The 17,171-nt window shown below is 38.1% G+C and overlaps 1 protein-coding gene across 1 annotated transcript in view; it reads left to right on the plus strand.

Annotated features, from left to right (window-relative positions):
• Nucleotides 1-17,171, plus strand: part of cadps2 (Ca++-dependent secretion activator 2) — a 233,305-nt gene that overhangs the window by 49,794 nt on the left and 166,340 nt on the right. Inside the window, exon 3 of the mRNA XM_069718728.1 lies at nucleotides 16,394-16,726. Coding sequence (XP_069574829.1) covers nucleotides 16,394-16,726 — 333 coding nt within the window. The remainder of the gene's footprint in view (nucleotides 1-16,393; nucleotides 16,727-17,171) is intronic.

Genomic DNA, 17,171 nt, shown 5'->3' on the forward strand with positions numbered 1-17,171 from the left:
GTAAAGTCTTGCTGTAAGGACTTTAATGTGTTAAGTGCCATGAAATAGCTATGTTGTGATTTGGCGCTATATAAATAAAATTGAATTGAATTGAATTATGATTCTTCCAATCTGTTTGGAATCAGCATGATATTTCTTCAAATCCACCAAATTTAAAAAAAAAAAAACATCTGTTAGAAACGGATGAATATCAACTAATAGTTGAAAGTTGTATTTTACTTTATCTTTTAAATCCACAGCAGCAACAGGTAGATGCAAAGCATTAGTTTCATCAGCACAAAAACAGATTCATGTTATTCTCAGTTTGCTGAAAACGTATACAACACCGATACTTTTTTCTGACAGTTTATTGGAAATTAAGGGATACAGTATTGTCCTTTTTTTGTCCTTAAAAGCTTTTAATGTGAACTATCTGTTAACCAATGTTTCATCAAAATGTGTCTAATTGTTAGTGGCTTTTGTGGACTTTTTGTTCATATTAACTTATAGTAGCACCCTTCTTATGACTTCCCCTGGGAGTCACAACCCCCAGGTTTAAAAACCATATTTGTTACAAAACAATCTGGAATGTACACTGAAAAAAAATTATACTTTGGACCACATACTCTAATTTGTTACAGCTAAATGTATTAGTTTTTCTCAAATTATATTTTTGACTTTATTTTTTTAAATTTAATATCAAACAAAAATGTTTCTTTTACCCAAGACAAAAAAACAATTACTTTCATACAAAGTAAAAAATATGATTTAGTATAAAGACCGTTTTCTCTTTGTTACAACACTTTTGAAAAAACTAATATCCCTCCTATATGAGGAAGTAGACAATCCACTATTATTGCAGCATCAGCTGACTTGTAATTGTGTGGCACTTAAATGTACGTAAAATACACTCCTCACGCACTTTTCAAAGAAATTTGTCAAGCAGATCTTGTATAACTTATTACTGTATACTGCATGTAGAAAGTATAATGATCCAAAAAGCATTTAAAATAACGCTCATAATTGACAAAACTTTTCAGTGAAATTTAGCCCAGTTTTAACAGATGGCTCGACATGTTTTCTGTTCCGTGTTCTTTTCAACTTTTTTGTGGTATTATTCAGATGGTGCATTAAAGACAGAAAGGGGAAAAAAAGGGAGAGGAAGCAGGGGAATGATGTGCATTTAAAAAGGCCATGCAGGAATTGAACCAGGGACTCACTATGGACAGCTTTTGTGTTCATGTGGCATGAGTCCTAAAACATATTTAAAAAAAAAAATTTAAAAAAAGGTGTTTCTATTCAGCTCCACATAGACCAAAAGTCTGCTCACTAAATTCCCCAATGCACTGTTTGTATTGACAAGACATCAGTCTGATTTACAGACATATGCTAGCGTTAGCACCCATTCAGGAAACAGACTCAAAAAGTAGAGTCTACAATCTGTTCACAGCTTCATATCTTGACAACGAGATGGAAAGAGTCATGTCAGTCCTGTAAATTGTCCACATAGACAATTCAATGTCACAGATCTGTCATGAAATGAAAGGTGGCCTTTTTATCTTCTCTCCTCATTCACAAGTATCAACAATGGAACGAGTTATTGAAACCTAACCCTAAGATCATTTGTTATCATCTTGTAACAGTGGTGCATTCCAAGGTCTTCGATATATTGGACATAAATTGGTCCTCACGATGAATGTGTTGGATGCGGGAGAAAATTGGCAGTTGTAAAGAGCAAGGGCGACTTTGACGACAGGGTTGGAGCATCTCTGATCTGCTGCTACTTGCAGTGTGTAGTGCTGCATGTGGGTCTGTAGTTCGGGTAAATAAAAGCCTCTGCTGCTATGTGATAATTTACCGTATGTGGTAGTGAAAGTAATATAGTAAAGAAGACTGAAAACATTTCTTGTCTCAGCTTAAAAATCCATATAAATATCTCACAAAACTGAATGTTTGTTCGTATTTACCTTGCAAACAAACTCACCTGTCATATACAGAAAGGGGCTGTGAACACATCAAGAGCTCTGTCATTTTAGCCTTCAGGCATGCATGTATTCCTCAGTGTTCCTCAGTGAGTGGGAGGCCCCGTATCTGTCTACGTCTGTTTGCTTTGATACAAGTTTCACATGGAAGCCTGCTAATGCGGCATGAAAGTGGATTTACACTCAGCTGAGGGGGAGTGTGTAAACGTTTGAAGTACTCACGCAGTGCGGTTTCTTGTACATAGACGAACATACATTTCTTTGACATGTCTATTTAAGCATTTCTGCATCCATGCCATTTTTTTTATTCTGAGAATGCAGTTTTACAGAAGGCTGTTTAAGCTTTCATGTTGAGCTTTGTATCAACAGATGTTCCCTGAGACACAGAAACTGCAATATGGCTGCCAACAACTGATTGAGTGAATCTAAACTGTGTACTCACAAAGTCAATATTGTTACTCCTTTCTCAGGTGGTTAGTCAAGAAAAATCCGGAAATATAGCCACAAGTTTTTGATTCCTCTTAAATATATTAACTGCTTTATCATTATGTGCAAATTGGTTGACAAAAAGTTTGTCCTGAGTCTTTGCCTCGGCTGTGTTGACACGCCGTTACGGTTGAACCTTAACCTGTCAAAGATTGCTGTATGTGTTTTGTTCCTTGCAGAGGTGATCAGAAGCGCTTTGTTCCACTGCTCCACCTGACAGCTCTGAAGTGAAAGAAAAACATTTATTTTGCTCTTCCACTCTTTTAAAGTTGAACAGCTCTGTCCCTGGTGGGCTATGTGTGCCGTCTCCTCAAGTTTCCATGTTGAAAATGCAAATACAGTTACAAAAAAGGCGTGTGACATAGGTGCTGATGTTGATCAAGCGACATAAACAAATATTGCCTCCCTCTGCTCCATGCCCGTTGCTGTGCCGTATTCCTTTTGTGCGAAACAGAAACTGTTTCCGAACTTTTTGATTGCAACTAATAGGCTTGTACTCGTCTTTTTTTCTTGGAGATGTGGTTTTTTTTCCTTATTTCATGAGAACCGTAAATGTTAAAATTACTTTTTATCTGACAGGTAGCTTTATTTCTGTCTTATTATATTAATTGTACATTTGTTTGTTTGTGCATGTGACCACCAATTTTCTCTGAAATACTTTGAAACTGACATAAAAAAAATTGGCCTCTAACATATATTTGTTTATTCTATTTTTATTTTTATTTTATTTTTTTAAAAGAAGAAAATTTGACTAGTTTTAATTCAACAGCATATATTTGTATTCTTATTTTAATTTGGAACAGAACTGACACATTATATATGATGTTTCCTTTATAATAAGGGTGACAATAGAAAAAAGAATGAGGCAAAATAGCTTAAAAGTAAACACTGTGTAAAGAATGCATGTAAACTTTTTTTTTTTTTTTTTAAGAAAACAGAAACAAACAAATGTTATAAACAGCAAACAGAGAAGGTACCTAAAATAACCTTTTTTGGATCATGTAAAATCTGTTCTAAATGAGGATGTATAATCAATCCAAGATATCCACGAGCTTTCAAACTTTTCTTGTTCAAGTCAAAAGTTAGTTTCTCCATCACAAAAATATCATGGATCACATTAACCCAGTCCTCAACTGTGGGAATTGCTGTTGTCATCCGGTTTCTTGTGAGAGCTTTCTTACTTGCTGTCAGCAAAATATGAAACATTTATATAGATCTGTTTCCAGAAGCCTGGACAGTGCATGTTTTCTTCCCAATGTACATGTATGGAAACGGAATAGAATTGTTGCTTTTAATATATTTTTAGTTAGTTTTCCTTTTTTCCCAATATTGCCAGATTGGCAAATCACTATCAGGTTCAGAACACATGATAGTGATTTGCCTTTTCTTCTCCACAGGACCTCCAACAAGAAATGTTTGTATATAAGAAACTCTGCTGTGCTGGTGTTAAAAAAAAAAAAAAAAAAAAAAAACCTTACTAGATTCCTCCACTCAAATTTTGGGTCAAAATTTTGAATTTTGTTCCCCATATTCTCCAAATGTAGCATTACATTTCCTTCCTTTCCCCATTTTTCCTGTATATAGGTTGTGTCCTCCCCACTTATTCATCATTTAATCCGTTGTATAATTTGGAAACATTTTTATAACCTGGTCTGATTTACAACCCCAATTCCAGAAAAGTTGGGAATGTTGTGTAAAATGTAAATAAAAACAAAATGCAATGATTTGCAAATCCCATAAACCAATATTTTATTGCAGATAGAATAAAGACAGCATATCAAATGTTGAAACTGAGAAATGCTATTGTTTTATAAAGCAACAGCAACACAAAAAAGTTGGGATAGGGGCATGTATACCACTGTTTTACATAATTTCTTCTTTTTACTACACTCTGTAAATTTTGGGGAACTGATGAGACCAGTTACGGGAGTTTTGGAAGTGAAAAGTTGTCCTATTAACCACCAAAAAAATCATATGAACTGACAATAAAATAATGTGGATCGCAAACATATTATGCCGCACAGATTTTGGTTACAGACTTTCAAATTTGTTTATAAAGCCAGCTTCTTTATTGTGTCACAAAAAAGCTTTGATCACAAATCATGTCTTTGGTAGGGAGTCAAAAACTTTTGCTTGAATTGGACATAATGGGTTGGGACCTACGGTGATGGATGGTGGGTTAGACTTGTAATCACAGTATGGCTATACACACACACACACACACACACACACACACACACACACACACACACACACACACACACACACACACACACACACACACACACACACACACACACACACACACTATAAACATCGCGCCCACTCTAAGACTGTCTTGTCAGTTGACAATATATGGCTCTTTTATGCTGAAATGCTTTTAAATGTAGCGTAGCATAGCTACATTGTTTTCTATCATTCATATTCCATGTTGTCAGTGTCATGGAATGTATGTCTTCCAAAAACAAAAAAAAAGACAGATGGTTGCAATCTTGACAGGAAGCTAACTATGGCAGCACAAGCTGTTCAGATCTCTACAGCTGCACATTATGCTGACATGCCACTCTTCATCCAGCAGCCTAAGCTTTAGGAAATTGTATGTGCTGGTGGAAAATCTGGGCAGCAATACCACTAGATGCCACCGAAGGGATCAATATGCAGATGACACTGAAAACATGAAATATAACACAAAGTGAAAATTGGGCAGCTACATTTAAAAGCCTTTCAATAGAAATATAAAGTCAATTTAACCTGCATGTAGCTCAACACAGTGCTCTCCTGTCGAGTGGTTACAGTGAGGGAGAGGGAGTTGTGTGTGTTTTGCAACCATGCTGTGGATTCAAGTCAAACCCACCAACCACCTCTGGACTCCTCCAACAGCACAGAATCCCGCTCAGATATAATTTGTTGAAAATCCACATCATTTTTAGTTGATACATTTTTGCTATTTGATTGTAGTGTAAGAAAATTGTTCTCAAAAGTGTCTTTTATACTTGCACAAAACTACATTCATAGCTGTTAAACGTTCGCTTTCCGTGTGAATGCACAAGTTTCTTCAGAGGGAATGTTCAGCTCCCATTGTATTTCAACAACCAAACAATAGCATGCTTCTGTGTATATTCAGGCGGTGGTCTGACCATTTCTATGATTGCCATCTGATTTGATAGAAGTATCCCTTTCATGTAAGGAAGATTAAGTTCAGCATTTTCTTTTTGAGGAATGTTTTCGTTCACAAACGACATTTATTTCCAAATTCTTACGGCGACCAGTCAAAGCAGTATTCCACTACCACGCTCTGATGTCCCGCTTCGCCCCATCAAAACAAGATCAATTAGAATGTTTCTCATCAAAACTGAACCAAATCCTCCAGGTGTGCTTCTGATTAATCTGAGCTGTCATCTCCAAACAGAGCCAGCAGCTGTTAGTTATGGCTCTGATACTCCTCCATCCGTGGCCTTTTAGTTCATGTTGCAGACAGATGACTTTCATAACTCCGCTGTTCCACTGTTAATCTATGGCATTTGCAATTTGAGAGGAAAAATGGTACTGGTGTTAGAAAGATTGGGCAGCTTCGCTTCAGGCAACACAGAGTCCTACGCTTGTTATATCAATCTGCACGTCATCAGGTTTTTATTGAACATGAAGTAATTGTTTTTTTTTATAAGTCCTGTCATATCAGTTCAACGGGTAGATGATCTTTTACAGGCTCGACAAATTGACACATGGTCTCAATAAACCCCCCACTGAACATATCTGTCTGTCAAATTTAACCAAATGGGGTTGCCACACTCGGATTCGAGTCTCACAAGCACCCTTTCAGCCTTGCAGCTGTATTCAGCATTGTTGCTGTTGCCAAAATGACAAGGACTATGGTGTTGACAAAAATGCTGTGAATTAAGGTCACTGCTTGATTCAGGGCTTGGCGGGACGAGGTATCCGACCTGTCAGCTATCTGCAAAAAGAGGATGGAACCTGATGTGGCTGGCCTAGGATTTATCATCGAATAGCGTTGTCCGGCTGGGTCTTCATTTGAATATCACCTCGCATTTACACTAGTTTTTACCTCACACGACACTAATCTTACCTGGCACGCACACTGTTTCTCACCACACACATACACACACACACACACACACACTACTTTTTTTCTCGCATCCAAACAACGTTCTTCATCCACATTTCACAATAAAAGCCTTATAGGAAAAAGTAATATTATGCATGATATTTTTATGCGCATGTGTGTGTGTGTGAGGATAAAGTAGTGTATGCATGAACTTTTTTATGTGTATGTGTAAGAAAAATTGGTGTGTGCATGCAAAATGTAATGCATGTGCAAGGTTTTTATGTGTACTGTATGTGTAGAATAAATGGTGCACGTGAGCTTTTTTGATAAATGGCCTAAACGGCACACCATATATTCTCATGTACACGGTAAATATGACCCCCAGTTGAACAAACTTTCGCTGTGTCCACACAGGACGCAGAGCAGCAGCAGCTCCAATGCAATCAGGTGCAGTATTAAGTGTCAGTTACACCAATTGTGTTATGGAAAGAAGTTGTTGTTTTCCCTCACCAGACTATCACTGTCCAGGGACACACCAGGTTGAGGTCTTCTTAAATGCTGCATTGATGCAGTGTTGGAACAGTTGCTGTTATATCCATCACTTTTTTTTTTCTCATCATAGTCATAGGAAACACTAAACCTCTAACGCTCCCATATGGCACACCGAAACAATTGGCGGTTTATTTACCAGGCAGATCAGCTACCGCAGTTTGGATGAATAAGTAGACGTAATCCATTCAACAAAGTACTTTCCCATGTTAGGTAGCTTCCCATTTGACCCCATTAGCAGGAACGCTCTAACGTTAGCCAAGTAAAACCACAGGTCCATAATATACTGTATTTCACATGCTTGGCAGTATTGTTAGCTTACCTGCCCAGAAGGAATATAGACAGCTCAGGAAACGTTTTCAAGCCTAAAGTTGAACGCTGATCCGTCCATGAATCAAATGCCGATTATGACTCAGGTTTTCCCCTCCAACTTATGTCTCATTCTTGTTTTGCCAGATCGGCCCTATCATTTGTTTTTATGGTCTTGTGTGGAGTTTGTCCTGGTGTAGTTGTGTTTGTAGGAGGGCTTTTGTTTTGACTCCATCATTAAAGACTGTTAGCATAGTGTCTGCACTGTAATGGAGGGTATGAGAGGCATGTATTGAGGCAAAGCACAATACACGTCATATAAGGGGGGAGCTCGGCCCGAATCCCTTGCATTGAAATTGGAAAAAAAAAGCAGTATAGAGGCTTTTATAGGCAATGGGTAAAGTAGGGGAATGGGTTCTTTTTTGAAGTTACATAGACTGCCTCCAAGATTATTAATATAAAATACATTTTTACTTGAAATTGCTTCACAATCTTACATATAGAACTTTTAAGCAACTGTAGTGACACTCCGAGGGCTCCTTGGCATCCATCTTTAATCTCCTGACTCACAGGTTGGCGCTCTGCTGCCACGTAAATAATTTAGTGCAATTTCAAAGCCCCAATTAATTCAAGCAGCGGGGAGAGAGGAAGTCTCCCGCTGATCGATTCATTAGTAATAATGGCTGACATTTGAGTTGCCAAACAAAATGGAGGAAAACCTATCCAAAGAGCAGCGAGGGAGGGCTTGCAATCTGACTGATGACCAGGATCAGGTCTCAAACTGCCAGTAATGAAAGTACATATATCTAAGTACAGCAGTCTACACATCATAACAGCATATTCAGAGCCCAACAAAAGTCCTCAGACTGATCAAATCTTTGTTGTCATCAGATTTCTTGTTCATCGAAGCACAAGAACAATGACCAATGTCCAAAATATGTTTTAGCAGATAGTCACTGTAAAATACTCCAACGCACATTCCCAAATCCCACATTTGTTGTGTGTGAATATGATTAAAAAAGCATTAAATTGGCATATTGATTTAAACATTTTTTTTAAAAAGCCCCTCGATTTTAAAATGGAAATTATCAGACATAGCATTGACAGCGAATTTTGTACATGTCTCGACATCTTGTCACAAATGAAAGAAAAACATCATAACAGCATATTTAAAGGGTTGTACATGAGATTGACATGACACCTGTAATGAACATGAAGGAATCTTTATTTTTATGACTATTTTGATTGTGTTTTTGTCTCATGGAATATTGTGTCATTTTGAATTCCGAGTAGACATTGGGATGTCTTTGTAATGATAACTTGACATTAACAAGGGATGGGTCTTGATTTTCAAATGATTAAATGGTCCATCAATACATAAAAATTAAAAAAAATTAAATAGTTAATATGACTATTCCATTGTCTTAAAAAGATTAGAAAGATATTGTATCTCATTTTTACCGGCATCTTCTTGTGACGTGTTACTACTGCATTGCCATACATTCAAAGGTATGAACACCATAAAGTCATTTGTCAAATTTACGTTTTTGTTGCACACTATCACATTCATATCTATATGTACTGTTTGTCTGAAAGAACTACATCAGCTACATATTCCCATAGTTTACAATAAATGTAATTAAAAACAAATTTCTATTCTCCCCATCCCCACATAGTCAGAGCAAACATGATAACAGATGATAAAATACAAAAAAGTATAACTATAAACATAGAAATGGCAGGACTGAAGGGGGGATTGGGTGATTTGTAGTCTCTTTATTTAAAACAGGATAACCTGACATTAGCATAGTGTGGAGGAGTCTTCGATCCAGTCTTGGAGGGTGTCTGAATGGGGCATGAGAACCTCTCAGGCTGACAGGAGGCTCAGAGCAACCAAAGACATAGTGACCTTTAGACGCGCACACACACACACACACACACACACACACACACACACACACACACACACACACACACACACACACACACACACACACGCACACAGACACACACAGAGCAGCCCCATCATCACCCCTCTAAAGACATACCTCCGGTGATATTCTATAAACATATTCATGCCAACAAATCCCATGTGCAGTCCAGTTAAACTCATTTTGCAGGGACAAAAAAAACAACTTGTAATTGCCCCTGATCCCTTCAATGGTATTCCATCTTTGGATTTAATCTTGGAACAAAGAACTGTCTCTTGCTGCATTTTTCAGGTACCTCTGTAAAGCTTTCTGGCTCTTCTTGACCTTCTGTTATCATAGCTGAAATGTTTTAGAAGCCTTTTAACAAACCTAAATGACATGTACTACACCGCAAGCTTTATTTCCAATTTCTACCATACATTGACCCTCAATCAATAGAACAATCTATTGCACAATGAAAACGCACAGAAGTCTCTCGCCCACAACAAGACAACCGTATCTCCTCATCACTCCTACTCATCGGATTTGGCTCCATGTGACTTCTTTCAGTTCCCCAATAATTTGTCACAAACTTGCATAAACCATTGCAGAAGCCACCCGATCCACTGCTCACAAAAAACATATGCAAGTCAGAACTCATGATGATAAAGTGACTGAATTTTTACCAGTTATTTATCAGGATTATAATTTGCACGTCAGGAATCTCGAAACGTATTGATCTACCCTAGTATTTTATGTTCTTTACTAGAAGGGCTCTAGATATTGCGAACTAGCAGCTGAAGAAGAGGGGCAGGGGTGGAGCGCAGGCGTGCATACTGTGACGGTTAGTTGTCAAGTGTTCACGGCGTGGTCAACATCAGCACTAATTGGAATCTGGGAGCAGAGCCTGCAGCAGGTAGTGAAGGAGATAGCAGAAGAGGCTGAACAGGACAGTCTCTAGATTTGTCAGAAAATAAATGATTTTGGTCGTCATGTGTAGCAGGTATAAACTTGTGGCTTTGAGCAGAGATGACATTGCTAAAGTATACAGGCACAAGTCAGATTCTGGAATTCACATCTTTGGAATAAACTCTGTGAGTTCAAATCAATTGTATTTGCTTGTACATGTGAGACCATCGAATGCACTCTCAAGCAGAGTGAAAGTAACTCTTTTCTAGGGGTTGATATTTTAACACTTTTCAGGAATTGAGCCTTGAACCTTTTGGGAGTTAAAACTCTACTCCCATGGAGTAAAATTTTACTTTAACCTTGAATTATTTGAATGTCAACTCTTTCACAATGTTAACAGTTAACACTTAAAAGCCCGTATTATTTGACATGCATAGTTAAAATTTCATCACACTAAAAAGGCTTTAATGCTGCATGAAAACTTTGTGTAATAAGTTACAAACTAACAAATGTATTAATGCGACTGTGATTGGTATATGTGTTATGATGCTGGGAAATGCTAATACGGCAACAAAGCTGCACGTTAATGTAGCTACATGTTAATGTAGTTAATTACTACCAGTAATGTTGAATCATGCTCCCCCACACTCAGCGAATGAACACCACAATATTACCCCACCAAAGAGTATCCCTGAACACAAGCTGTAGTCTAATTTAGAAAATAAACTCCCAAAATGCAACTCTTTGTTTAACTCCAGAATATTCTCATCCAGACATTTGCTGTGGCATAGGAAACAATATGTACCAGTAGATACAGGATACTGCATAGAGCCGCTGATAGGATCGGTATGCCGATTGCATTGGCAACATAAAATATAACTGAAATAAAGGCTGCGCCACCACAATTATGCAAGCACAAGTTTAAAAAGTACAACTAAAGGCTTTTGTGAAATTATGAAGTCTGTGACCAAAACCAATAAAACTTTAAGGGAGAATTTGTTTGTAACCCAAATCTGCATCCACAAATGCTGGTTCACACTCTGTCAGGCAAAAAAGAAACTATATATAATCGTGATGCAGAAACAGCGACACCTTCTTAATTTAAGATGGACTCAGGCGAGGTGGAAAACCGTCCTGTGGTCTGACAAATCAAAGTTTGCGATTTCTTTTTGAAAATCATGAATGCCGCATCCTAAAGAGGAGAGGGACCACCTAGCTTCTTATCAGCGCTCAGTTGAAAAGCCAGCATTTGTGATGGTCCAGGGATGCATTAGTACACATGGCATGGCACGTATTTTATTTTTTTGTAAAACAATAACATTTCTCAGTTTCAACATTTGATATGTTGTCTTTAGTCTATCTGCAATCAAATATTGCTTCATGTGATTTGCAAATCATTGAATTCTGTTGTTATTTACATTTTACACAGCATCCCAACTTTTTTGGCATTGGGGCTGTATGAAACAATGATGATCTGTATGTGGCGGCGGTGTTGTAACGGTTGAGACCTTTTTTTTTTTTTTTCAAAACCCTTTGTTCTTTAATTAATTTATAACCCAAAACCTGCTCGACCATAAATTGGTCCACTCCAAGAATTGGGTCTCCTGGTACAAACAGAGTAATAAAGTGTTACACTGTTAAGTGCTGGGAGGATTGCCATTAATTGTTGTATATGGAAACCAAATAGCTGCTGTCAAAGGGAAAGACCCCATGCAGGGCCAGGACTCTGCAGTCTACACCCACCTACAGGCTAGAGGCCACTCTTTCATTGATGAATATGTATTCATCCTTGATAGGGAGGAAGGCTGGTTTGAATGAGCAGTCAAGGAGGCCAGTAGGAGCACTTCATTCGATGCAGCTGATGTTCTTAATGTAAATGTGCCAGATTAGTTGTTTTTAAGGAATGAAATTGCTTACAAGTATGAACCGAGATGGCAATTTCAACACAATTAACTGGTGCAGCCCTATTGTCTTTTATGCTTTTGACATCAGTATGTTTCACTAAGGTATATAATAAAAACAGTAAACTGACACACCTGTTAGTTGGCAGAATGACTTTACTCATGCTTTTATAGGACTTTTATTCCAATCTATAATCTAGACACGATCTCACTCACTTGCTGACTCTAAATTTTATATATATATATATATATATATATATTTTTTTATTTTTTTTATTTTTTTATTCTACAGTATAAAATATCCGAGTTGCATACTTTTTTTTTTTCTTTTTTCAATTTCCTGATCAGGCCAGTCAGTCTGCAGCCTCATTACTCATGGCCTAATCTAGATATAACCTCCAGCACCTGTCTCTGTGTTTCAGGCGTCGTCATTTGAAATAGTCAATTTTATAATTTCTGTTCACTGCGTGGTCTCCTTTTGCGGTAACTGTTAAATGTCTTTCTCTCCTGCAGTGTGGAGCAGTTTGTGTTGAGCGATGCAGAGAGGCAGATTAGCTGCTGTTATCAGGCTCCTCTGGTGGCAGTGACATCTGTCACTTCCCTATTCATCCACTTAACGTTTGTCGATTTCCATTTATCACAATTTAAAAAAAGACTCTTTCTGTGGCTTTTCTCAGGCCCCTCCTGCTTGCTGGTTTCAAATCAATTCCTGAACACCAATGCGTTTGTTTCCTGTCATGTTTCACTTTTATGTTTTGATTGAGGCTCTTTAGTTTCAAGTGATTTTTATTCCACCTCATTACTCTTGTTGCTCAATGTGATTGCTCTCCATCTGCTGTTGGTTCACGCTCCATAGGCCTAGCACTCTCGTGAGGCTGCGACGGCAACCCTGACAACAGACCGAAGCTGATCACATGGTTCTGCCAGGACATGTGTTGGTTTATGTTGTCAGTCACAAGAGAACCTTTACCCTACCAGTATTGGCATACTGAGCCTTGTTTTTGTTGCTTTTGTTTTATTATTTTGAAAGCTTTATTCCTCTTATTTTGTACGCGCGGCAGTTGGCCACATTTTTCTTTTGTTTGCTGCTGAGCTGCTCTATTGGAATAGTTTTAGATTTGTTCTGTTTTTGCTTGTCATTGATATGTCAGACCAAAGGACAGTTTTCCACTTTGCCTCGATCCATTTTTAATGAGCTCGGGCCCAAGAAGGGAGGTGGTGTTTTGAGATCACATACCTTTTCCTCTTTGCATTGTTGAGTTTTAACCTGCATTTGACAGTGGTTTTCAGAAGTGTTTGAGCCCATGCAGTGATTTCCACTACAGAATCGTGGCTGTATTTAATGCATTGTCACCTGAAGGTCCAAAGATCACAGCCATCCAATACTGGTTTTCAGCCTCTGAATCTTTTTATAATAAGTTGTATGGAAGATGATGAAATCCCCAGGTTTCTGTGCAATTTTATGTTGAGGAATATTATTTGTTAAATTGTTTCGCTATTTGTTAATGCAGTCATAGAACAATATAATTTCAACATTTGATTTGATGTCTTTGGTTTAATTTCAATGAAATATGGGTTTACATGATTTGCAAATCATCGCATTGTTTTTTTTATTGAACTTCTAAATAGCATTCTAACTTTTTGGGGAAACAGGGTTGTACTAACATGAACAATCTCACCTTGAAATAGTGCCGGTATTTTCAGTGTGGCCTTACAATTTTGCAGCTTAATTTATCGACAAACATGCATGCATACATCTACTTCATACAGACAGTACATGTAGATAGAATTGAGTGTACCGTATACAGTATAGTCACATACATCCATCGATATACAAACAGTCCCGGTCAAAAACTCAAACATGAATCACATCTCATTTACATTGGGGCTTCTACTTGAAACATTGAAACAAATTGAGAAATATCACATTGGCTGCAATAATCTAAAACATTCAATAATGTAATTGTTTCACTATTTTCAAAGAATGTTTTTTTGTTCATATGCACCATTCACCACCTCATCAAACTATGTGAGATTACAGTTTACAGAGGTGTGGAACTAAAATGGCACACATGTTTCCTGTTTCCATGGTATCAGCTATCCCCGATCAACCCATGCATGCAGTCCTCAGCAGGGAGTTATAGTAGTAATATCTGGGCACATCATGTGAAAATGGAATTTCTTTGAGGGGTCATTTGGCACGGGATCTTTTTCTGCTTTGAAACAGTTTCTCTTTAAGTTTGTGGCTTAACCTCTCAGTCAGGTGATCACTTTTGCACCACAGCTGTGAGTGTCCTTCTATCTTGGTCAGCGATAGTAGAGCTGTGCCAAATTTCATGTTTCACAAAACTGTAACAGTTTTATCAGATAGTTGAGTTTTTTGCTAAATCTTTTGGTGTTAAATTTAATAATGACATGAAAGTTAAGATATATTAGCGAACATCTCAAGCATCTGCCAAACTCTGGGTTTACCAAACATTTTGAGTTCCAACATAGTAAATAAAACCCCTGTTTGAACTCGGCAACAGTTGACACACAAACCATGCCTGCTACCACAAGGGCATATCCTCATCAAAAAAATAACACTGAGTACTCACATTAGCGTTGGAGGCCAAAGCAATATCATCTCTAGTAACTGTGCAGTTGTATACAGAATTTATTTTAGGGCCAAATGCAAGAGTTTTGTCTGAATTTAGATGTAACAGATTATCCAAGCATTCGTGTTTTTAAACATGCTTAAAATTTTCCTAGCTGATGGGTTTCATAGATATAACTTGATATCATCTGCATAGTAATGGAAATGTATGCAGAGTTTTCTAATGATATTATCTAAGGCATGTATCACGGAAAAGTAGCAAACTTTAAAAGCCTGCGGTACTTATAGTGTTAATGAGATTAATCTGATTTAATATAGAAGTGTTCAGTTAAGGGTCAAATATCCTTGAACAGTGTTGTTGGGATTGGGTCTAATAGACATGAAGATGATTTATAAGAAGCGGTCGTTGCATCTAGCTCAAGGAGATCGAGAGGAGAGAATCAGTTTAACGTCTCCAAAACTGTTGCAGTTGACGATACATCTGTGACAGCTGCAGGAATGATGTGCCGATTATTTTACCAAATTGTAAATATGTTCATGAAGTTGTGACTATTAAGAGCTAAAGGCAGGTAAGGCTCAACAGAGCCATGTCTATTTGTCAGCCTGGCAGTTTTTACTGGTTTTCCTTTATAAATAATTAATAAAATGTGGTTCTGGCATTACTGAGGGTTTTGTTTTTTTAAATTAGCATTTTTGGCCAATGAAGTTAAAAACATCTTCCTCTGCCAAAAACAGTAGAATTTGGTTGAATGGAATTAGTCTAGAGAGAACATCTCGAGGGTATCTTTAGAGATACTTTTAGAACGTTTTCCCAAACGTAATGCTTTAGTCCAATATAGTGTTTATGCCTGTTTGTCTCTTCAAACTGTTCTCAGCAGCTGCTTTCTGAGCTCTCAGCCTCCATTACATGAATCATTTTCTGATGTGATGTTTTGAGTCTCAGTGCGACTAGCAAGAAGAGTTGAAGCAGCCAGCTGGGAGACTGTTAAATGCTACACTAAACTGCTGCTGCCTTTTTCAGTCTGAGCCACCCATTCTTCTATCAGTTCTTCTATTCATTCTTCTCAATGACAGCCTCTGTGGCCAAAGAGCTTCTGCCAAAAGCCCAAAATATGAATGAGCCAGTGAGAGTTAACATTCCACCCACTGAATAACTGACTACCCCGTTTACACTCTGGATTTTTGGTGATTTGTCAATTTAGTAGCCACAATGCAAGAAAAGTTTAGGACTTTGTGCATGGTGACATTTTACTGATGCCAAAATGTGAAAATGACAGCTCTAAATACAAAAATATGAATTCCATCAAGAAGCTTAATTTTCAAAATCATGGCTTTGTTCATGCCGGCTCACTGTTTCTGGTAATACCTGTGCATTTTAAAATGGCTGCAGTGTCTCTCACATGTATTTGATTGGTCGATGAATTTCATTGACAGATGGCCAGTGTCAAGTGAAGATGCACCTTAACCCTGTCAGAATTGTGCTGGAGATGATAGCCTTGGAACTACAACTGCTCGATGGAGGAGGACTGCAAACAGACTTGCTCATCTCATTAATTTCTTATTTAATCTGAATGACTCCTTCGGGGAAAATAAAAACCTTTTGGGTTTAGGCGAGTCAAGTGGGGCCAAAATGGTAAAGCAAAGCAAGCAAATAAATAGATTAAAATCACTGTTGTAAGTGCCCGTTATTCTTTCTCCTTCCTTGCCAGGGCTTCCTGAAGAGTGAGCGTGCTTCCCGGATGGTTCAGAGTGGCGGCTGCTCAGCCAACGATTTCCGCGAGGTTTTCAAGAAGAACATTGAGCGGCGTGTCCGCAGTCTCCCAGAGATTGATGGTCTGAGCAAAGAGACCGTGCTGAGCTCCTGGATCGCCAAGTACGATGCCATCTACAGGGGGGACGAGGACATGCGGCGTCAACCACAGCGAACACACTTGAGCTCTGTGTCAGAGCTCATCCTCAGTAAAGAGCAGCTCTACGAGATGTTCCAGCAGATCCTAGGCATCCGCAAGTTCGAGCACCAGCTGTTGTACAACGCCTGCCAGGTGAGCAACTACAAGTCAGCAGTTTTTAGGAAAATTAATTCAACAATTTTAAGGTGTCTAAAAAAGTCTCCACTCTTATAGCCTCCTTTAGCTCCTGTTTTGTTTCACTTCCCATTTTGGTTCCATCTAAGTTTTTTCAGCAGTAACAGGCAGATGGCGTCATCAATGCAATCCTGATAAGCCCACTTTCGTGTTCTAACATGCTCAGCTGACAAAATCAAATCCTTTTTTGTGGAGGTTTGTTTTTTCTTACTTCATTTCCCATACATAGTACTGTAACATATATAGTAGCATTAGCCTCACAGTAGAGTAGAACCATGCAGATTGGCTTTTCTAATTGCTTTACAGGAATGTCAGAGCTGTGTTAAGTTCCGAAAACCTACACTACTGCTGCTCCAGCATCACATCAAGTTTGCATCTGAGTCAGCTAAACTTTATTATCTAT

The sequence above is a fragment of the Brachyistius frenatus genome, unplaced genomic scaffold (assembly GCF_029030835.1).
Source record: "Brachyistius frenatus isolate BFR_SWC_R1_liver_20210118 unplaced genomic scaffold, ASM2903083v1 Contig_197, whole genome shotgun sequence".
Lineage (NCBI taxonomy): Eukaryota > Metazoa > Chordata > Actinopteri > Embiotocidae > Brachyistius > Brachyistius frenatus.